The sequence below is a fragment of the Harpia harpyja genome, chromosome 18 (assembly GCF_026419915.1).
Source record: "Harpia harpyja isolate bHarHar1 chromosome 18, bHarHar1 primary haplotype, whole genome shotgun sequence".
Taxonomy (NCBI): Eukaryota; Metazoa; Chordata; class Aves; order Accipitriformes; family Accipitridae; genus Harpia; species Harpia harpyja.
This window is the reverse complement of record NC_068957.1, coordinates 4,470,086-4,494,126: the sequence shown is the minus strand read 5'-3', so window position 1 is coordinate 4,494,126 and position 24,041 is coordinate 4,470,086. Positions and strand designations below refer to the sequence as shown.

The 24,041-nt window shown below is 36.8% G+C and overlaps 1 protein-coding gene across 4 annotated transcripts in view; it reads right to left on the bottom strand.

The window, feature by feature from the left end:
- Positions 1–24,041, bottom strand: part of AMMECR1 (AMMECR nuclear protein 1) — a 105,004-nt gene that overhangs the window by 16,019 nt on the left and 64,944 nt on the right. For all 4 annotated transcript variants that reach the window (XR_008239052.1, XM_052813168.1, XM_052813166.1 and 1 more), the window contains exon 4: positions 1,048–1,162. Coding sequence is in view for 3 of the 4 variants with exons in the window: in XM_052813168.1 (XP_052669128.1) it covers positions 1,048–1,162 (115 nt within the window). In the remaining variant the exon portion in view is untranslated. The remainder of the gene's footprint in view (positions 1–1,047; positions 1,163–24,041) is intronic.

Below are 24,041 nucleotides of genomic sequence, written 5' to 3'. Positions count from 1 at the left end.
CAATATACATTTGTTATATGCAAATACAATAGAAAGCCTCTTTTTCTTTTAAAAAGGCCTAAATATTTCATAGGGCCAAGTCATTATTAAAGGGAAATACTGTAACTTGTGTGGTGTCTCTGGCATTGTAACATGTCCACTATCATATATGACAATTTCAAATTTTTTTTTATGTCCACTCAAATATAGACTCAAAGGGCAACACAACAGTCATACTGAGATGAGAAGTTCATCTTAAGTAACTTGGTTTTTTGCAAGTGTCTAATACCAAATAATTTTGGAAAAAGCAGAAGAATACAGAGTAACCCTTCCTTCAGCATACCTTCCCAGAAATAATTCTAAAAGCAGCATTTGCTCCTTAATCTCTTTTATGCTGCTGTTCCAAGAAAATGCATGCACATTTCCTAGAACCTAACAATTAAAATAGATTCAGCTCCATGCATAAGTAGCAAAGAAAAACAAGAGCGATGATTTACTTGGCCTCGCTGTATAAGGACTTTGTGGGGTCTGTGCAGGCCACTCACTCTGAAAGTAAAGAAAGTTTTGGGAAAGATTGATGGCTCACTCCTACAAGCTAAATAAGGCAGCTTGTTTTGGGATGGCAATTTTTTGCAGTGCTTGTTTCCAGAAGCATACATCAGACTATTAACTTTCATACTGGAACATTCTCTTCTCAGAATCAATGGACTGATCTACCACATTTCTGTAGTTACCTATGCTGCAAAAGAGAACTCAGGACACCATCGCTCAGACAATACCTTGCTTGATGGAGTCTTAGACATAAATACAGCTGTGCAGACCACTCTTTCTCTGAATGCCTAAGTGGGCAAAAATACAACTTTATTCCATTTTCATGGCTCAGACTTTTAAGGTGATGATGGTTCTATCAAAAAGGATCTTTTGAATCTATGCACAAAACAATGTGTATAGAGTGCAAACCAGTGACAACTACACTAAACATATGCAGGTAATTTAAATGGTGTGACTTCTGCTTTAGATGTTCATGGTATCAAAGTAATTTTCTTAAAAGGTATCTGACATCCTTACCTCCCAGTCCATGTAGTCACATACATCTTCAAAGTTAGTGAGTAGAGACACTGAGCAGAAAAGCCGTGGCAGCTCATCCCTCGTCATTGGGGGGAAACGACTATCTTTAAGGGCACTGTTGAAGACAAAACAGAATTTCAAAGGATTTTTTTGTTTGTGTTTTGGGGGTTTTGTTTTGTTTTAAGTTCAAAGATCTAATGAATCAACTGAAAAGTATAAAGGACAAAAAAAATCCTGATGAAATGATGACCACTTTGATAATCCAGTTGCCAGTGTAACACTGACCAACATTCCCAACTTTTTCCTTAGACATCTGTTTCAATTCTTGGCTGGCCAGTCAGGTGGTGTTCTGAGGGTCATTCCTTCCTGAGCTGATTTTGCTACTGTGACTATCTTATTAATGAAGCAGCAGAAAGTTTTTGGAAAAAGTTACAGAAGCAATAGCTCTTCTACTTGCAATTTAGTAGATCCCTTTCAAAAAGGATTAAACTATACAACAAAGTAGAGGGGGAAATTCTATAGGCTGCAATAATCAAACACGTAATACAGTAATCAAACTGTAGAACTTAATTATTCAGGGGAAAAAAAAATCCAAACAAGCAGAACACTCTCCAAAAAAGAATATTATTCGTGCTTATTGTGTGAATATAAAAAAACATCCAAGGGCGCTACAGACCTGTAAACCTACAGGACTTGAAGATGTTCTGCAAAGCAGAGGTAACGATTAGTAACAGTGAAGCTTGCAAACAGCTAAGCTAATCCTCAGGCCAACGTACCGTTCTACAGACAAACACACACCTAATGGGGTAAAATTCAAATCCTCACAGAGAGGACCTATCTGTGCACATTCCAGCACGCTTTGAAAAACAAAGCGGTTAACAAGACAGCAAGCGGTACCACGAGTAAGAACATTTGTAAAAACCTACTAACATAAGTTTGGTTAAGAACCAGTTAAATTGGAAAAGGGAAGGTTAACGTGAGTATGGTATCTCATAATTTTTTATTCTTTTAAGATTTGAAATCTGACTTGTATGAATACAAACATGCTCATCTCCAACAAAACCAGTGATCTGCTAACTGAACTTCCTGATGAGTAAAGAGAATTTAAGATTAAGAGACTTACTAAAGTACTACCAAGTTCTTCATGTGTCTCATTGTTTCATCTAACAATTAGTTCATTCTTACACATTTTACTTGGCATACAGTCAGTGGTTGCCATTAGCTGATATAATTACAGCCATGGCCATGGTGTTTAGAATACGGCTGAAGTCTCTGCATCAGATACCACCATTTTATACAAAGAGTAGTATAACTTTATTAAAGCAGACCAAATAAGGATGCATAAGCAAAAAAATGTAAAGTTTAGCTAAAGGAAACAAGATGGGTGAATCATGACAGATTTGAATACTGATAAAAAGCTGAGATACGAAACCTTCACATGAACACAGTGGAAGCACAAAGGCACACAAAGGCACAAAAGCCTCAGGCATATACAGCAAACAAAAGTCGTTCAGTTTTAGTGAAAGCAGAGCAATGCAGTAAACATTGCATACTTATTAGCAAGCTTAGCTGGCTAATTCCATTATTTAATAATATGACAGTGGCCTAAATACCTTGCTTTCATGTAACTACCCTATGATAACTAAAATATTATCAAATGATAGTGCCATTTCAACTATACCTAGTTCCTTCAGAACTGCTAGGTGCTATTTTATCTGTACAGCCTGCTGAAAAATTGCTCCTCAACACCTCCATGACTAAACACATCTGTGCACATACCCTGTACTAGCACTCCTGCTGCTGAAGGTAAGTGAGATATCCGGCAGAACAAGATCAGAGATTTGAATAACGGTCTCTGACACCGTTGTGACTGGTGAATACAGAATACTGCTGCTATTCTACTCCTCCTTTCCCCGTCTCCAGACACCATAGTACAGTTTGTTTTCATTTTTCAAAACAGCTTTGTCTCTCTTGCTACATAAGTAAAACCAAAATTTACCTGGAGAAATTTGTGTTGACAAACGATCAGCAATTGGAACAAAACATACTGAAGGGAGATGCCAACAAGAAAGCATTTGTTTGTACTGGTTAGCTACACACGATGTATGCTGTCTGCTAATGCAAAATTTACAAAACTAACATAGTCCAGCAATTATAACAGGTGCCAGTTTTAAAAGAACTGGCTTAAAACTTAATAACCTGCCCTAATGAGTTTGATCTAGGTGCGTCATATACTACTTTAAAACTTGGAAATGTTTACCTTTTAAGTGCTGTATATTACAGTTAGAGCATCAGTCATCTTCTCAATCATTCTTTTATTACCACCATGGTTGAAACTCTAAAGTTCCAGATACCTTTTGAAAACCTAAGAGCAGAGCAACTTCGTATCATCTCGTCACAGATTAACTGTTTTCTTTTTTGCATTTTTTTTAATGCTTGGTTAGCAGGAGACGTATGTCATTAGAGATGCTTCCCTTCAGAATTCAGCCATTATCCTTAAGCCTAAATTTTATCTTTGTGGGTAGTGAATAAATCACTGTCTACTGACTGTTCTGATGATGTCAGTAAAACAAGTGAATGGTGTCCAGTGGAGTTCCTCATGGGCAGCTGTCTGTGTTGTACAAAACCTAAGCTCTCAATGGTTAACAGACTGGCATGACCCTCAGAAATGTCAGCAGATCTCAACACTTACCAAAGACAAAAAAGCTTGCATGAGCTTTTACTTTAGTCGTTCCTGTTCTGGGAAGAAAGGATATCAGTTTCTAGAGGCAGCAGTTTGGCACTTATCATACGCTCCATACACTCTACAAAGACGTATATATGTAAATTCAGACTTTAGCCTCACTTCTCACGTTAGTATATGCCCTTTGGTGACCAATTCAAAGCAAGCATAAAATACAGACAAGATAACGTATGCTCGTTTTCTTCAAAAGCTTGTTACTGGTCTGAGCTGTTCAGAATGAAAAGTCACCATATAACTGTGTGTCGAAATTCTTGGTTAGTAGAGGAGACTTTCTTCTGTTTATTTGATGGAAGCATTATTTTTGTAGTATTAGAATGTGATTTTACAATCTCATTCAATGCCATATTCTTCTGTTAATTATTCCGTTAGAAAGACAAAAGGATTCTTATAGAACAAAATCTGGCATATTAGATAGCACTTTTAAAAAATATTAACTCTACAATTTTTCTGTTAAACTTAGAATTAAGGAAAGGTAAGTGGAAATAATTAGTAAAATAAGTTGGAAAAATTAGGCAGAGTTCAAAACTACTTTTAAAGAAAAAAATACTAGTTTTAAAAGCATTTTCTAAACCATCCGTTCTTTATTCCTTAATGCCCAGAAGTAATTTACATATATTGCTGCTGACTAAATGGAAGTACACAGCAGTGAAGAGTTGAAAAGAAGCAGTGCCAAGCAAGGGGAATTCTAGCTGGCCAATAAAAGGACATTAGTTTTTCCACATGGAGTTCTGCTCCATGTTAAAAGTGAAGCAGGCAAAGTCAAAATTGAATCCTGTTCAAAGAAAACTATTTTTAGACACAAAATGCATGCACACACACGCACAGCCTTAAATATTTATGCAGTCTTGGGTGTCCTACTAAGATCAAGTAATTGCCACTCAAGAAAAAAAACAAAAGAAAGTGTTACTCAACTATCAGTTTTTCTTCAGCTGAGCTATGCTATACAAATCTCTGCCTCTCCTCAAATGAGGTTTATTTGGCCATAAGCTCTCCAGAAATGTTTTTCAATAATTTCATTTTCCATGTACCACTCCTCCTTGTATTTGGGACATAGAAAAGCTTACAAACGCTTTAAAGACACTGAAAATATTTCAACAAAAGGAAATTGTTCAAAGTATTTTGAGTTACCGTGACAAACAGCATGACGTTTAGCAAAAAAAAAAAAAAAAAAAAAAATTAAAGTTTATATTCCTTAAGACTACATCTTGTTTTTGTAAAATGCCACCAGAGAAGCTCTCGGAATCATCTGAAATAATAGTATGAGCAGATGAATCAAAATGCAATACATCATTGTGTTGTCCATCTGTAATTTCTGTAGGCTATAAAAATGCTTTGAAAACAACAAAGCATCAGCTTCAGCCTTAAAGAACCTATGGCTCTTAAATGTCAGGCGGCAGATGGGTAACAAACATAGGACACAAATTGGGGAAATAAGAAATAGTAATGGAGTTACATTACTCAGTTTAGAAGTGCCTGAAAATCTTTATGACTGAATTTAAAGGATCCTTTAAAAAAGTTTCATAGCATATAAGTATCAAAAAGAGTAAAGAAGGATTTAGGTGTAGATGAATGAAGGTACTAAATGAATTAAATTCTTAGCATTTTATTGTTTGTTATTTAATGACGATTATTAACAAAGAAATTTCTCAGTAAACCTCTTTTTTGGAGACAGTCACATCTACAGACCCAAACTGGAGAGAGAGTTTAGGCAAAATTGGATACAATTTTGTACATTATTGGAAATTACTTTGGGGGCTTAAACATGACACAGGGGAAGGACATCCAAAGGCAACTGTCAAACACTGGGCATGATATAAGTAATACTCACTTTTATAGGAACTGTAAATGAGGCAGAGACATTAAGTGACTCATGCAATTTAGGAGGCTTGCACAGTGAGTCAGTGACAGACTCAAGAATAGAATCCAAGATCCCCGACTCCTAAAAATCTACTTTTTGTGACAGCCTCTCCTTCACAATCTGCTCAACCTACCATGTAGAAACATAGCTCCCAGAGGATTAATCAAAACAGCACTGGATTAATTTAATTAAATTCATCAATTTAAAAAAATAACTTTCCCATTATTTTTTCAGTTCACTCTGCTATCATCAATTTTCTCCTAACCAGTTTCCAATATTGAACACAGCTAAACCAAACCATAACTTTTTGGCATCTAAACCATTCTTCAAATGTCATCAGTAGAGTTACAAAAATAGGCTAAAGATCTCATTTTACAAACTATTACCCTCTTCTGATAAACAGTACATTGGCACTACTGTTAGATGGCAGGCAAAGGACTTAAATTCTATTTGCTCTGAAAACCCCTTTCCACTTAGCTCAGTAAGTATAACCCTGAGATTCTTGATTCTTTCACTGTATGAAATGTGCTTAGCAGAATTACCTTAGAAAATGCATTTAACAAAGAAATGGCCCTATGTCAATAAACTGAGCCCAAAGAGCCTAGATACTGTTCTTCGATTAATTCAAACCACCCTGAAATTAATGAGTGGCAAACTCACTGGATTTTAGATAACAGCAAAGCGATGACAGCAACAAGGGACACTTGGTGCCAGGGTTTCAGAAAAAAAAAATGTCAATAGTTATTGTTTTTTCCATTGCTGGGTTTCTAATCAGTGAAGTTAGTTAAGATTTTTACTTTTTCATTCAGTAACTTCAATAGGAAGAAATTAAGGAACACTTAAGCAGATCACCAGTATTTTCCTAATGAAAATCAGCTATCATAGCTCAGTTTGGCAGAGACCAGAAAAAACTAGCAGCTTCCAAGTCACGATATGCAATTAGTTTTTAAGCCAGAAAAACAGGGCAGAGCGTGCGCTTCTTCAGAAAGTGAAATTATTACGAACAAAACTCTCCTAGCTTTCAGCATAATTGATCAGACAGCGTAACACAACCCACATGACAGCCTTCTAACAACTTTTATTTATGACCAGCAGAGTTTTGCCAACTTAAATGGCGATTTCAAGGAGTGATTTACATGCATCATCAAATCACTTCAATGCAAGGAAAAAGAATTTATTTACATTGTCTTTTTTTTTTTTGGTCAGACTGGAAAAATTTCCAGGAAACAAAACAACTGTGAATGACGTGTTTTTCCTGAACCCTCCCTTACATTTGGGAGACAGAAAGGGAAAGAACAACACTGATACTTCCTGCACATTATGTTGCTAAGTGGCAGTCACGGGGTAAAAAAAGAAATACGCACTTGTTGACATTTGGCACAGAAATACTCTTCTGAAGTTCTTAGCCTATTTTATTAGCACAGTGCAGCAGGTAATGGCAACAGCGTTTCAGGTGGGAGAAATAAAATATTGATCTGGCATTTTGGCTCTTCAATCAATTTTTTTTTAACTCCACAAAACTGAAATACACCAGAAAGTCTCTCTCCCAATCTCAGTTTTGATTCAGACATGTAGTTTAATAGGAAGAAGGAATATTCTGATATTCTATTTTAGACAGTTATTTTAGCTTTGACAAGAACACCGTTCCTCTAAAAGACAACTCAGAGCATGTACATAAATTAAACGTTTAGAAAGGCTCATCAGAAAAGGCAACCTCCATTCATTGACTACATAAGACAATTAAGTCTCTATTTTAGGCAGCCAGAGGTGCTTAAAATAAGCTGTCTCTATGTCCTCCAAAATGCCTTAGCTGTCTAGTAAGCATGCAAAGTTTTAGCAGTGTGGAAATTGTTAATTGGCTAATATCAGCAAGACTGCAGTTACAGGACACAACACACTAAGCCAGCAAACACATCGGTTAGTTTGAATTTACCAAGAGTCATTCAGCTTTTTGTTTTTTTAAACAACTATGCAGGACTGGATATTGTTAGCCTTCCTGCAGATGGCATAACAATGCTATAGAAGACATTAATATAATACATTGATTAAAAAAATACATAGTATCTATTGAGAGTAGACCCAGAAACAGAAAGAGATGACAAAGTTTACAGTGTTCTACTTCAAACATTTTTGTAAGAGAACACTTCTGTGTGTTCACAGTATCCTGAAGGACAAAACAATATACTGAGTTTTTATTACCAGTTTTGAATTGCTGAATGACAAGGAAGAACCTCTGGGCAAAAGAAGAACGATCTACCAAAGAGAGAGGAACCATTATTCGCTCACTTCAATAGCTTCCTGAGCTCCTCTCCCAGTCAGATAACAGTGACAACACGGACAAGAACAACTACATTTCAAAGCTTTTTTTTTTTTTTTTTGCCCTTTTTTTTTTTTTTTTTTTTTTTTAAATTCAGATGTCAAAAGATGTAATACCTTCATCTTTAGGGAGTCTGCTAAAGTCAAGACACCTAAACTTCTTGGTTGGTAAAATTAATTCATCTAAATCTAAGACATGCTAAAAAAAATTTAAAATAAAATGGCAAGGTTCTGAATCAATGCTGCAGCTTCCTGCAGAAACAGGCACGGGTAATTCACATCTTCCCACAGGGGATACCATCATTTCTGCATTTCTGTATTCTATGAAAGAGATGCCCAGCTGTGGTGTGTGTTAATACTAGTGCTGTGCAAGCCATGTCAAAATGGTTCATGCTCTGGAGCAAAACAGAAGTGGCTGTTCCTGGTAATGACAGAACCCAGCAAAACCTTAACAATCCCCACTTAATGGGACTACTTTCAAGAACACTGAAAAAAAAAAATTGTAACACAGGTAAAGTTAACAAAAGCTGTATTGAAAATGGAATATATTTATGGCCGTAAATTATATATTTTTGTGAACATTTCATCATTGAACTGGAAATTCTTGAAATACATATTTATAAAAATATGAAATTGAATATTAGCCAAATACGGGGGGGTGGGGGGGGGGGTGGGGTTACGGGGAAGAGTAATTCAGGTATTTTGTTTGGAGTACTCCTGAAACCTGAACAGAGACAATCAGGATATACTGCATTCAACTGTTTCCCCATCATTGCTTATTGCAGTTGTACATAAAGTTAAGTATTTTTTAGCACCTGTTCCTCATGCTATATGAGCTCACTGATTTTGCATTTGTGCAGAAGTAGTTCCATTAGATAGCAGGCAATACAATAGTCACTAAGGCATCACAGCATGTAGACAAAGGGTTATGTAAATCTTAAATAAATTCTTTAATACAACCCAAGTTTAATATTGACCGCAGTCACAAGTGGAAAGTAATTTAATGGCTTCAGTTCTATTCTTAACAGTATTTGTGTGTGTGTGTAAGGTTCTGGGACCTTGGGGTTTTTTCCCCCCAAAAGTTCACCCGTTGTTTAAATCAACAAAAGAGGTATTTACAGAATATTTCTAGGGGTACTTAAAATTTCCAGACAAATCGTTATTTTAACCTTGATTTTGTACTCTGGCTATCTTCACTCACGGTACATGCACAGGTCAACTCCACAGCACATACGGAATGACTAACACGGGTCTGGGATGCTTCTCCATGAATCTGCAGTCAATGTGAGTATCTGTTAAGACATGGAGTTAATGTGCACCTGCGTAATGACCACTGTCTGAAACTCCTGGAGGTTTAACTACTGCTGGTTCTTCAGCTGGGTCTGTTAGTCTGATATAAATGTCAGATGAAAATGATCAAACTCCTCACTTACTCACCATTACAAAATTTCTCGTAAGAAAAGAAAGCTCATAACCATGGAAGCTGTAAAAGCTAAGGCTTCCATAAATTTAAACGGAGCTTTTTAGCAGAAAAAAGAATAAAGATGTTTTTTCTACTGCTCTGACAATTACCCAGAGAAATATTCCATCACACTCTGGATTCTTCCAAATAACCCCAGTTCACCATTATGCCACAATAATGTTACCTTGTGTAGACATAATGCCCGAAATTAATTTCTTTTTCTTACTACTATAACATATGAAGGAAACAATGAAGGCTTGTATGGAGAGGTCCTTAAAGTTTAGGAGAATTTTGTGTATGTGCTGTTATGGCCTTCAAGTGGAAAAGTATGACAGCAAAAGTCGCAGCTCCTGCAATCTGCTCCCATCAGAAAATATAATGCAGTTAGAACTAAAAAAATCCACAACGTAATACTGTAGTGTCCTGATTACATTACTAAGAGTCAAGTTGCTATGGCTTCAACTTCCTTACCTTTTCCTGAAGCCAGAAATCTTACACTATGTCGCTTTCATGGTTCTAAAGGACTTACTTTTCTTCTTCAATGCGAAGAAAGAGCAAACAAGTTAAAGACTCTGCATTTTTCTCATACTGTTTTAATCCTGCAGGGCATGGGGGGATCATTTTGCATTACTATACAATATGCCCTAGTATACTGAAAAAAAAAAATAAAATCTTAACCTAACTTTAAGATGTAGCAGAGCTTCAGCGACAGTTTAGAGGTATGCCTGCACAAAGGTATGCTAAATCCAAAGTCTCCGCATAACACGTCAGTGAGATGTACATACAGCTTACAGCTAATTACAACACAGAGAGTGCAATTACCGTGCATTTGCCCTGGTGTAGCGAAAAAGCTGTAACTGCTATGTTCCATACACTCCATACTTCTAGAACCGAACAAAGCCAGTTCAGAATATCCATGCAAAACAGTTGTCTGTACTCTGAATTGCTCAGCGTGGACCTTGAACAGTATTTTCTGACTACAGGGGAACATAAGGTAAAGCAGCTGTATGCAGTAGTCTCTTTGTAGGTGGCAGGTTCTTTTCTGCCTTTTCCCATATTGTCCCTCACCCCTTCCTGCATCTGTCATCATGCTGGGATAAATGAGGACAATGGAATTCAATAAGGCATGACAATTTCTGTGTCATACTCATGCAAACATTCAGGAAGCTGAAAGGTGTCAATTGCCATAGAAATGTCCTGGTTTGATACATAAAAAGGAAATCCACAGCACTTAATCTCACAACATAACACAGTAAGCTTGTCACAGTCACTCCAGATGCTTATTTAAAAATTGAGTAACAAAACTGACCAGGGTTTGGTGTGTAGGTTTTTGTTTGGTGAACACATAAGACTAGTTGGAAAACTCTAATTGAGCTCCAACTGGACTAAATTACAATGTCACTAAAAGGCTCTCCAGCAGATGGCAAAGTTTAGATAATTAACAAAAATGAACTGCTCAGTTACATTTAGAACTGTATGGCTTGAGCAATGCCAACCATTCAAATCCCTAGGAGCATAAAAAGAAGTCTCTAGAATTCTTTCCATCTCCAGCAAGTCTCTCAATATTGACCATTTAACCCCCAAACAGATACTGAAGTCAAGACAAAAAACTTTAAGGCCACTTTATTGCTGAATTCAACCCTCGTTTAATCAATCCACAAAAATCTTACTCCCCCCTAAAGATGCATTCAAGTAATAATTTTTAAAAAGAACAAGTTAACATGAAATATTTTTAATTATTTATGAACTTTAAAAAGCCTCATCTTTAGCACACATGGACAAAAATGTTCCTAAACATCTCAGCAATGCAATGATATATAAATACATTAATATAATTTGAACATTTACATGTCCAATTTCCTGCAGCTTGTAAAAGGGGTTTATGTTTATTATACTGTAGAAAGTCTGGAACAAAAGAGTACTTAATTTTCTCAATATCTCTTTTGTCACCAGCAATACTATAAACTGTATTTTTATATAAAAATACGATGTAGTTGAATTTTTATTAGTTGTCAATATGATTCACTTTAAAAACAACCAAGACAGTAAATGCTGGGGATGGAATTTTACAATTAAGCTCAGGTTTGATACTGTTTGTCACAAATACAGAAACTATGTTTTATGATCAGGACTTTGACACCACAATGATGGGCAAATTAAATATATATAATCATGTTAAGAATAAGGAAAGCAAAAGGCATGGTAGAATATGCAGTAACTGAACTGAGAAGGAAAAAGATCATATTCACTTACTCGAGGTGTTGCATTAAATGTTTCGTAAAAAAAGATTAAGACAATAAAATATTCTGAAATACGAAGGTATTGATGAATATAGTCCGATAAATAAAGTGAAAGGTGACAGAATCCAGTCCTGAAATTCCTGAACAAGTACGTAAATTGAGAATAACCCAAGGTCCTGGGTTCTGTCTTACAGACTAGAATATGACCACTCATAATACAGGGCACTGAATAATGGCTTGTTTCTTAAGACACGTGTTTCATCAACATCACAACTCAACTTGGATTACGTTTAAACCAGCTGGTTTTTATCTAAGTGCAATCTCTTTCACATACTGCAAGTACATCTGCAAAGAGATGCAAATCTGAGTGCTGTCAGTGTAAAGGCTGGTATATGAGCTCATGGCATCTTACTAATTCTCAGTGTTTTTATAAATATAGTAAAAAAGACAGGCACAAGATGAATCCCTTGTGACATGTTGTATGTAACAAGACCTCAGGGGAAAGAAATAGCCACTCCTTATTTCATGAGAATTCTGGTTTCTAGACACTTACTCCTGCTATCATGAAGCCATCCTAGAACACAGCATGAGAATTGCTGCATCAGGACAAAACTTAATTCCTTATTTAAGACAACAAACACAGCTTCTCAACATTTTTTTTGGTTAATTTTGTGTGTGTATATATTTTGGCTTCATACATGAATCTCACTAACAGATTAAGCTATGACTATTCAATGCCTCTACAAATCACCAATTAAAAAACGGTGTGTTTTAGATATATAAACACATTCTATACATCTGGAAGCTTTGCTTCCTGCATTTCCTACCCTTGATCTTCTTCCACATACAAATAAGTTCTCATTCTCCTTTTAGCAACTCTGCCACTTCTCTGTTTCTCATGAGGGCAGGTCACCATTTCATCCCTTTATTCCTTTGAGCTTTCTGTCACAACCCTGTCTACTTCGGGTGGCACATTCAGTGCCACCTGCAACTTCCTCAGCTTACAGAAGTGACTGGATGGGGCATTCACAAATCACTATATCTAAGGTCAAGATGCCGAAGCAACGGAACTTTGCAAGCTCAGCTAAACAGTACATTCAGTTCCAAGTCTGTCAGCTGTCTCTCTGTATATGTTTTCCACTCTAAAACAGGTTTTCAGTAGCAAATAAAAACAGCTGAACTGGAATGAAAGGGAAGTTCTGAAATTAAGAAGAGGCAAAAGGTTTAGGTTAGGCTACATCTGTCTATAGCCTCAAAAACTGTAACTTAAATATTCGAGGAGCGCATTTAACTCAACAGCATTACATATATTTGAAAATTCTGCTCAGCTACAGAATAAAGATTATTACAAAACATGAAAGTATAAACACGAATGTTTGACTATGAGATTAACTGAAATGTGAAATCTGTGCTTACTAATTAAATATTTTACATCATATCTTCTTAGAGAAACTACAGGCCAAATTCTTCTCCCTTTGAAGGTAGCAGGAGTTTCGCCATTCACTGCAGTAAAGCCTAAACCAGCAAATGACTATGTTCTGTTCTTGTGTTACCTTAGCTTTCAACTACCAGTAACATCTTACCAATGTTTTACTACACGTTTAACTGAGGGAATTATACCAAAAGCAACTGAGGCCTGATTATTCAATGTTAAATGAGGGTACAACATGTACACACACAAAAAATTGGTTTATTCGTAATTATATCCATTAGAGCTGTGATTCAACACATCTATCTAAAGTGTTTAATATTTAAATGGAAATAGGTTTCATCACCTTTCTAAAAAGCAGCTCAGAGATGCCAGGAACACTTTAGTCAAACACACAGTTTTGTGAAATTATATGTAACAGCTCATGGAAACCTACTTTTTTTTTGGGGGGGGGGGGGCGGGGGGGAGGCAGGGTGAGAATTTCATGCATTGTAGACTTCCACAAACCTGAAGAGGGTTTTCTGAGCAAGAAAACAGAAAGTCACCCTTTCAGCAATTGAAAAAGCAGAACACACAAAGAGGGGGTTGCTCTAACGAATGAGGCTGCATGCAGTGCAGAGACCTCCACAGACAAAGCACAGCTGCTGCTCTTTGCAATGAGGGATTAGCAGTCTAGGTCAAAGGAAAAAAAGCCTCTCTGTAGCTAAGTGAGCAAACTGCAGAATGCATCCTCAGCACAGATGAGAAAGGGCCATCTAACCAGCTTGCAAATTGTGTAGAAGCTTCTGGGAACAGAAACAAAACCAGCATCGATATCTTGATGGAACATGTAAAAATATTTCTGGTGAAAAGCAGTGATGCCCTGTTACAGGACTGAGGTTGCAGTGACCTTTCAGTTATTTTAAAATTACATTTCCCCTTTCCCTTCTTTGTGTTCATATATTTAACAAGCACTTTTTCTTCATGGCAAAACCAATATGCTATCTGTGGGGCTTTAGCAATAGCACCTGGAAGTAACTGGCCTAGAGGTAACAGAAGCAGCTCTTGTAATTGTCCTTCATAAGAACCGAAGCTGCTAGAAATATACAAATGCACAAAGAACTTTTCTAAATGCAGACATGCAAATCTCAACTTCCATACAGTTGAGTCAGATTATATTTTGGCTTTAAAGATTTTTGGCTTTGCACTGACACTTCAGTTGAATGGGATATAAGCCAATATTTGCAGAAAAATAATTACTTAAACTTTTTATTACATACTAAATATATTTTTATTCTAAATAATTCACTTTAGCAACTTTTCTCATAGAGAAAAAATGAATAGTCTCCTAAACAGAGAAAAATGGTTTGAATGTACCAGTGTGAATGTATTTCTAATCTGGCTTTTGTTTATGAATAAAACACTGAAAACGTTACTGGCAATTAGGCTGGTATCTATGGCGGCAAATTAATTGCATGTTACAGGTAGCTGGGGACCTATTTTAGTTTATGGTATTACAGAAGTATAAGTCATTAAAATTAGGTGAATTAGAAGTATCAAAAAGTTGTACTGTTCAAAAAACCAAGAACTTTCCTTCTTTTCCCCTGTCAAATCAAACCAAATTAAAACTAAATAAGATTTACTCAACTGAAAAATTCAGTAAAAATAAAAAGGTGTAACATTATTCACTTCAACAAAGTCACATATCCTTGCTGGTAAAAGTTTGATATACCTGATTTCATATACTGACTTACACAACCGCTAGTAATTGCCATTATTGCAAAGGCCCTTTTCAATGAATCTGCGGTTGCAGCTTATGACAGATGGGGAAGTTCCCAAGAGCTGTGCTCAGGCACATCAGAGCACTCCTTAACATCTGTACAAGTTCCCTAAGTTCTTGTGGGAGTTATTTATATACTGTACTTCCCCAGCCTGAGAGACTGCTTGCCTAACTATTGACCCTTTATTGCAAGTAATCTGCACTAAGAAACAAAGATTATACCATTGCATTGGAACAGCAAACCTAAATTTAAGCATGTGAGCTGACAGACTTTGTAGCCTGTATATTATATTTAAAACACAGGTGCATGTCACCCCCACCCCACCCCCAATATCCTTGCTTTAACAATTGAGTGTTACCAGTCCTACTGAAATTGGTATTGATGGCCAAAAAAAAGCTACTCTCCACTATGGTCAAAAAGCTATTCTCTGTGTGTTAATTACAACTATATTTAGAAAAGTTTAATTAAAGTTTTGAAAATTCACATAAAAGTAGAAGTCTGTGAGGTTAGAAATATTTTTTGGATCTACATCAAATGTTTCTAAAGAACTGTTTATTTACATGCTTTCACAGCATTACATGCTTTGTAAACTGTATCAATGCATTGTAATTTACATAGATAGCTAAGAAATCAAAGGACGTTCAATTTCTGTTTCTAAAATAAAGGCTATCACCAATATATGCTTGTATGAAGTATATCTATCACTCCATACACTTTTATAGAGTACAGTCAAAAACGGCAGGATTTGAAAAGTGCATCAACAATTCAAAGGGAAGAGACAAACCTGGAGTGCTTTTGTCCCTCATATTATATTTTGAAATCATGTTAGAAAAAAAAAAAAAAAACACCACCCTGTTATTTTCAGGTAAATATATATTCCCCCCTGTTATTTTCAGGTAAATATATATTCCCTCCTACAACGCGTCAAATGAATAGTAAAACTTCAGTCATTTGTAAATGATGAAATTCAAGACAGGTCAACTTTCCGCCATCACCCCTCCCAAGATCCCATGCTCACAAATACATACATGATATGAGTTGAAATAGTACAGAGTGCTGGAGCCTTTAAGACTTTTGGACTACCTCAGCATCTGAAGCGTGTTTAGGCTTAGATGTCTTCAGACATTCTTCAGCATTTTATATGGCTGCTTACATCCCACCAGAGGTGGATATGCTATTTCTTCCAAGAGCTTTTCCACCATCTCAACTGTACAGCTCTGTAAAGGACACTTCTCTCTTCCTGGTATCAACAGGAATGATTTTTAGAAACAGGTATCAGTTGGTACTACTTAAAAATACCAGAAAATTCTGCTACAGTTTACAAGAGCATTTTAATTCTCATTACTCTGGTCTATGGAAAATGGTAAATTCAATTTCAAAGCTTCAACATCTTTGTGTTAAAGTGAACAGAGATAGCGAGGGCTTTTGGAGCCTGGTCCCCCACACCCAGTTCGTGCTGTTTCTTTTTTATACAGTCTTAAAAGGAAGCATCAGAAAACACCTAAATGGAGGAGGTGCTGACAGACTGAAAACTTTAATTGAGACTCCTTTCCCACAGTGCCTCCCACACAAAGCTGCAGAGTATACAGCTTATAAGCATGAGACAATTCTTTTTTCTTTGACCTCGTTTAATCCCCGATAACTTGTATTAAAACAGTAGATTTCACCAAAAAATTAGCTCCCTAAGCCAAACAAAGCCTTTAAATTTACTTCTACTGGGTGAGGTATCTAATATACATACCACTGCTGCACCTCAATTTCCAGTGTCTTAGGAAGTGAGGGACAAGCTATGTTAACAGCCTTCTCATATTTAGCACATAAAAAAACTGGCCAGTATGTGCAGCGGGAAGTTTTCTCTACCACCCTCCCCTCCCTGCCTTAGTAATAAAGTTGTGGGAAATGTCCCTTACTCTATCTTAAAAATAAACATCTACTGCTAAGCTGAGAACAGCCAGAGAGAGAAACTTGCCCAGAAGCAGGTAACTTCTATGCCAACTTCTTCCATTCTGTCCTAGCTAAGAGTTTCCAAATATGCAAAACCTTTCTTTAAAAGGCAAGTGCTCTGAGACACTTCATCTACACCTCTCTGCTATGCGAGCACACAGTCCTATCTTGTATTCTTCAGCACTGGCCCATAACCCAGTATGTCTTTGTAGCGCTTAAGAAATCAACAAGTCACCAAAAGACTCAATGGAAAGCAAATGCCATTCCAGAAGATTTTTAGGAAATGTTGTGAAGACATTCCCTTTAAGAGTATCATACAAAAAGATGAAAAAGTTGACCGAAAACCATGGAGCACCAACAATTATCCATACTAGTAATGGAAAAGTAAGAGTTATGGTAACGGAGAGCTTTGCTAGGAAAACCAGGGCAGCCAGTTCCCCTGACTCCACCTTTCCTCCCAAATACTTATGTCAAGCAATATTCAAAGACAAGTACAAATATGACTTTCAACCAAACTAGTGCTTCAACTCAACTAGAACTCTGTCTTTGAACTTACAGGGTGTGCACCATTTTCTTACCATAACAGAAGGAGACTGTGTGGGAAGAACATGAAATGCAAGAGTATCGTAGGAAAGACGAGAGGCACAAATGACATAGCTCCTCCCTGAAACCCATCTGGTAAGTCTGAGTAACTGCTAGATGTCCCCAGTTACTCATTCACATTCAATCAAATTTCAGGAATATCTGATTTATTCAAAATACTGCAAATTACATCAACTAATGCAAGTTATTTTGCTTCATAGTGGCTTTTTCAAAGCATGCATTTTCTGAGAAGCATTTTTGAAATTCCCAATTTTTAATGCATGTTTTTTAAAATAAGATGAAGAAGTAAGTATTTTAATTCTGGACAGTTTCCTTCGTTACACCAAATTCTACTGCTGAGACCTTAGACTTATGACCGTCTCAACAAAACCCCCTCCAAACTTCATTGAGCCACTTTATACAGATATAGCAATTCTGTAATAATTTTTAACTCTAAAATTCCATTTTTCCTAGATTTCCATTTACCTTTCATAAACAGTCAATTCACAGAGTAAGTTTATTCCACCAAATGCAGTAACACATTCCCCTGTGCCAAAGAATTCATATTCTATAATTCAGTTTTCTGAACAAAATGGTAAAATGGTTATCAATATTTGATAACCCTGGATCTATTTAAAAAGCTTTGGTAAGGCATCATTATGCGTTCCTCCTTTCATAAAGATAATAATCTTAGGACTGTCCTTCCATTTGCAGTGTTTTCCTTTGCTTTCTTTCAGGAAGTGTTGCTAAGGAAACAGCCTATCATCTACCATCAGGTCCAAGGGCCTAGCAAGGTTTTTCTCAGGAAAACTAGACCAACGTTTACAAAACTGTTTGGTTTTTGTTGTTGTTGTTTTTTTAAATAAAGAAGAAAAAATGCAGGCAGAATTACTACATTCCCAACACACATAATGTGCAAGAAACTTATTCATTAGGCCATGCTCCTTCTCTCTCCTAAATAACATTATTTTATTTTCATTTCATAATGAAATAAGGAGAAGCATTTAACCCATTATTAAAGGAAAAGTTTGGGGTTTTTTTCCCACTTCTAGAGCCAGTATGGTATTTAGCTTTGCACTTTGAGAAGAGGCAGTAGACAGTTCTGTTGAGCAACAGCTCCCTGAAATAACAACCTGGCACTGTGTGCACAAAATCATTGAAGACCTATTTACTGAATTGACTCACATAAAGTAACTAAGCCTGAGTCAATAAATTCAAATTTGTATACTTCATTTAGAGTTTCTGGTATTGTGAGTTTACATCACAATCCATTTTACTACTAAACAATTATATTCCACTATAACAGATCTGAGTATTTACCTAAATTAATGTGGTGTTATTGTAAAATTAATGTCTACAATAGTTCAGCAACAAACTTTTTTCAGCTTAGATGAAATTTAGAAATATAAGCAGCTCCAAGTTTCAGTAAAGTCTCATCTCTATGCAGATGACATGGCATGCAAAACACATGAGCCTGTACAAAATATATATACGTTAAAATAATTTTGCGTCAGTTTCATTAAGATGATGAGTCATCATTTAAAAATTAAGGTGCTAATACCTTAATTTTATATTTTACCAGAAGCATTTTGGAAAACAAAAAGGGGGTTCTAATATTATTAATACCACCTCTGGAGGTCAACACCACCGTAAGTATATACATATCTATATATCATCTAATTTGTAAAGCAAAGTTTACTGCTGAACTGTCTTAATACACTTTGGCCCAGTTCTGACTGAAGAGTTTAAGACAGTTCTATTAAGTCAGCTGCAATTCCTATAAAGATTATAACAAAATATTAATGTTAACACAATGTACCTTATCTTTACTAGTACTATAATTAAATGTCCAGAACGCCAATGGAAACCCTGTTCATCTCACATGTAAAGCTGTAACTTCAAAAAATAAGCAGAAAGGAACAGAAATGTAAATTAAAGGACAAACCAAAATAAAAAGAAAATAATAATAAAAAAAAAAAATCAGAACTCGAACAGGCTCCTACTGCATTTAAGATTAACTTGCCTTCTTAAAAAAAGGTTTTCCTAACAACTTACAGGAAGGCTTGTATGCTAAAAGCTTATCTAATTTTATGTGACTGCATCAGCCTCACAAAAGAGATTACATCTCTCTATAACATCTCATCTCACTTATAAACGAGAACAACCTGATTAAATTGCTTTTGCTTACTAATTTGAGAAACTTAAAGGATGCATTTTCTAATAAATATGATGTCTAACTGTGCTTGATAGAAATCACTTTCAATACTTCTGCCCCCTATACTGATTTTAATTGAAATGCACTCATTTGCAATAGAATTCCACCCTCCTCCTTTCCTGCACTGCACTTTGCTTGGGGGAGAGAAACAGCACATGGCTCGGATTTGACACCTGTTGAGAACTAAAAAACAGAACTCATTTAAGCCTGTTAGCAAAAGCAAAAATTACAACTACCTCTGTAAATGATTTATACACAAAGGTAAATCAGGTGCAGCACAGGCCAGCAGACAGGGACAGCAGAATTCAAATTTACAGAAGAGTAAAAACACCAAACAGAACAGGAACATCTCAAGTATTCTGTATTTTGGCAGCTGAGGCAGCTCACAAATCCTGCAGCCACACAACAAAAAACCTTAAAGATGCCATATCTTTAGCCCTTGCACTTTCTCTCTGAGTCATGATAGAATATGTTTTTAAACTACGTCTAGTAAAAATTGGTTTCAATATTGCCTATTGCCTTGATATGGCCTGTTGTTTCCTCGGGTCCATTCCCACCTTCTCTGCACAGCTACTCCCTCCTCCCTTCAGAGCAATAAGGCTACAAGGTTATAGTGCTTATGTATTTCCAAATCTCTTTCAAACATGGCTTTGGCTCAGATGCCTCTTTCTTCTGCTGAGGAGTTTTAGTGACTGGAGATCGCTACAAAGTGATGAGAATCACTTAAAACACTCTCTGCTGCTGACAACATGACAAGTGGGATCTGCCTTATACTGGTCACTGGAAGATGCCCATGTCACGGCAACATCCTCAACTACCAATCTTTCAATGGGGCCCATGAAACAGTCCTGCAACTTCTTCAGCATCCTTGAACCTTCCTTAGGGCCAGGGAGACCCCGACCCAGGCTGAGGGAAAAACACTCAGTACACCGTTTTAAGTATCAATTTGGCACCCCACTTCCTACCTCCCCAGGAAAGTAGGATGCTCTGATATCCCTCCTAACTGCAGACTCCCTGTCACTCAGCGAAGGGATATGGTGGTGTAAGTGAAAGACACATGCTGTGACCGGCTGAGGAGCCCCAGCTGCCTGCAGCCTTATTGGCTCAAAAGGCTTTGGCAGCATGCATGGCCCTTTTATTATTAAAGCTTAGTGGACTTTCTAAGTTGAACCCCCATTAAAAACTTAACAACTAACTGGGTTCACGAGGGGTAAGTGGGAGTTCGGAGTTACACGTTCCAGATGGCTATTGCCACTGCCTTCTCACATGCTCAGTGGGACACACTGGTTGTCCATCCACTCCACTAGACACAGAACCATGTTACCATAGATCTCCCTAAGATTCTCACCTTGAGATCCTCCCTCTGTTGCCAGTCATCCTTTAGTAGGGGCAAAATCTGTGCCCTCTGCCTCAGTAAGATGACCTTGAAAACTCAGAGGCAACCAGCAGACGCCTGCTTTTCACAGAAACATACAAATGAAAAGGAAGCAACACGATGCTTCCTGGCTTTAAAGACAATGTTAAACATACAAGAATAGCATAACACTGGTGAGTTCAGGCTGTCAAGAGTCTACACTGCTCTCTGCAGAGTTTAATTTTGAAAGTGATAGTGTAAGCTTCATCTCACAATTAACAGACATTTTTCATTGGTGGCCACCAGATGCAGAGTAGTAATAGAATAAAAAAAGCTGACTTTCAGCAGTGGTCTACTATAAATCAAAACCACAAAATAAGATAGCCTGCAAAATATCATCAGTGGGCAACACAGAGGCAACAATGTGCTCTGAAATATTACATAAAATGCTATCTGCAGGAATTAATTTGGACTATGACTTCTGTGAACAGTGAAGGTCACAACAAATGTCAAAACCATATATAATTCCCCCAACTCTGCAGTTCAAAAATTGCAGTCAGACACACGAGTATGCTTTGCCCTGGATCAACAGCAATGACTATCTACACCCATAGCAACACTGCCTGATAGTAAAGGCTTTGGGAAGTTAGCACCGGGTTGTAGGGGCTGATTACAGGGAAGGTTGAACAAGTCTATGATTAGTCAAAAGAAACAGGAATTAAACAGTAGTAACCTCAGCTAAACACAAAAGGGAAGCTGCCCTGACTGTACAAATATTTGCCTCTAGTAAATAAGGCCAACATCAATATTAATGTGATCAGTCATTCAGTTTTTTTCAATTTTACCCCTTAAATAAGTTTGCCATAGTGTAGTCTTGCAGTTCGACGGTTAACTTTACTGTGTGGAACAGGAAGAAAGGGTCAATGTTTTTCACAGACAGCAAGCAGACGATATGGCAGTGACAAGGACTAAGACCCTTGAAATTGCTGACAAATAAATACACAGCCGTAGTTGATGCCACTGGTAGCCAAATCTTCACATGGAATCTACACCCGAATTCAGTTACAAGAAAGTTGGGTTGCAGGTTTCATTTCCTTCGATCTTGTGCTTCTCATCCCAAGCTTCCCTCTTTGTTTTCTTTTCTTGATCGACCACATCTAGGCTGAATGTCTGACAGCAGTCATATTTCTCTCAGGTGGAGTGGTAAGTAGAACACACAACAAAAAGACTGATAACACCATACGGTCAATAGAGACAGGCCTATCCTAGTTAAGGAGGGTGAGTTACATATTATTTTAAAATTTAAATCCAGTTTTCAGCTATTATGCTAATCCACTTAAGGCTTGGAGACCTCCAATTTTTCTTCACTGCTTTCTTCTATGACAGAAGGCTCTGTCATATAACATCTCCCTTTATCTGCCTCTTCTCTGCTATTTCCCTCCCCAGATACATATTCTAGCCTTGATAGGACAAAGCAATGCAGAGTTAAAAATTTATACACCTATACTTGTTATAACCACTAGGCATAAAATATGACTTCAAATTATATGAAATGGGTAGAAAAAACTAAACTAAAATGAACAAATTAAACCATTTCATTCAGTATCTCAAGTGTTAAGAGGGCAGGAGTTTAAAACTTCAATGCCAAAACCTAAGTCTTACTGCCGAACAGAATACATGAAAAAGTAATTTATCAACCTGTTATGAATTCTGTGGTAACCTGCTTCCAAGTTCAGTGTATTTTCTGGAAGGAGCTGTAAAACACAAGGTATTTTTCATAATCTGGATTGGTTTATTTTTACATATTCAGATGGGATATTCAATTAACACATTCAGTCTAAAGGACTATTTTGCCCACAATAAACTTCTTACATCCTAATATACAATATTCAATACTGTAAAACATTTTGGACAAGGTTAGATTTTTATCCAACTAACCTCCTAGTAAAATTACATAAAAATCACTAAATCTGAATCTATCTTTTCATAAAGTTCTGCAGAAGTTTTTAATAATACACTTCCTTTTCCCTGTGTTTCACTGATATAACTGCAGAGAAAATTGAATTCTAACATGTAGATTTTATTAGGAATACAGTACCAGCATTGTTAACTATGGGTATTCTCATCCCTCCTCACAACTTAGGCAGATGCATCCAATTAGTGATGAATCATTCTACATAAATTTCCTGTTTAGAACGTACTGGCAATACCAGCGTAACAACCTACAGAGCTCAAAATGGGGAAGAGAAACTCACTTGGTCATACATCATCACCATTTTTGTTTATAGACAGACCCCAAAAAGATGGTTTTTAAGTGGGAGAGTGCAGGTGTCCCAAGAAAGAAATTGTTCACTTCAGATTCCTAGATGAACTATCATTATGCCATTTTGAAGAAACTGCACTATTGTATGCAGATAGATATGTATATGCTACACATAGTATACAATATACAACTAGAGATCACTACTAGAATTAAGGAAAATTTGATTTATCTTGATCCTAAGCACTACTCAGCATATTTGTAATAAAATCATGCTTAAAGGAAACTGAGGATATTCTGATCGCTAAGCACCTGGGTATTTAAGAACAGCTGTTCTTCTGTACCATTTTACTCACTGAAAGTTGGGCCACAATTCCACAGAAGGTGCTGAAAAAGATAAGAATGAACTAGACAAACAACCTGGTTCTGTTTAGCCATGCTGTATCTTCAGAATAACTGAAGAGAAGTGCCTCCCGGCATCAAAGTAAAATAAAGTCAGACTATCTGCCTGTATCCTCAACTGAAAATTTTGGTCAAGTTCCACTTTCTGAAGTGGAGAGTCCATTCTCACTCCACCTACTTTGCTGATTAATTTTTGCCTTCCCTGAAGAAGTTTTTCTTTTTTTTTTTCTCCTCTTTCAGGAATTGTCATATCTTCTGCAGGAGCCTATTGCCCACATACTGCTGGATCAAGCTATAATATCCTAGTTTCTGATCCCTCCTAGGGAAGCCCGTGGAGCTCCAAACTCTGAAAGTTCATAGGTGCATTTCAGAGGTGCTTCTCTTATTCCTCAAATGCTCTCCTCTGGAAGCTCTGTAGTTGAAAAGACT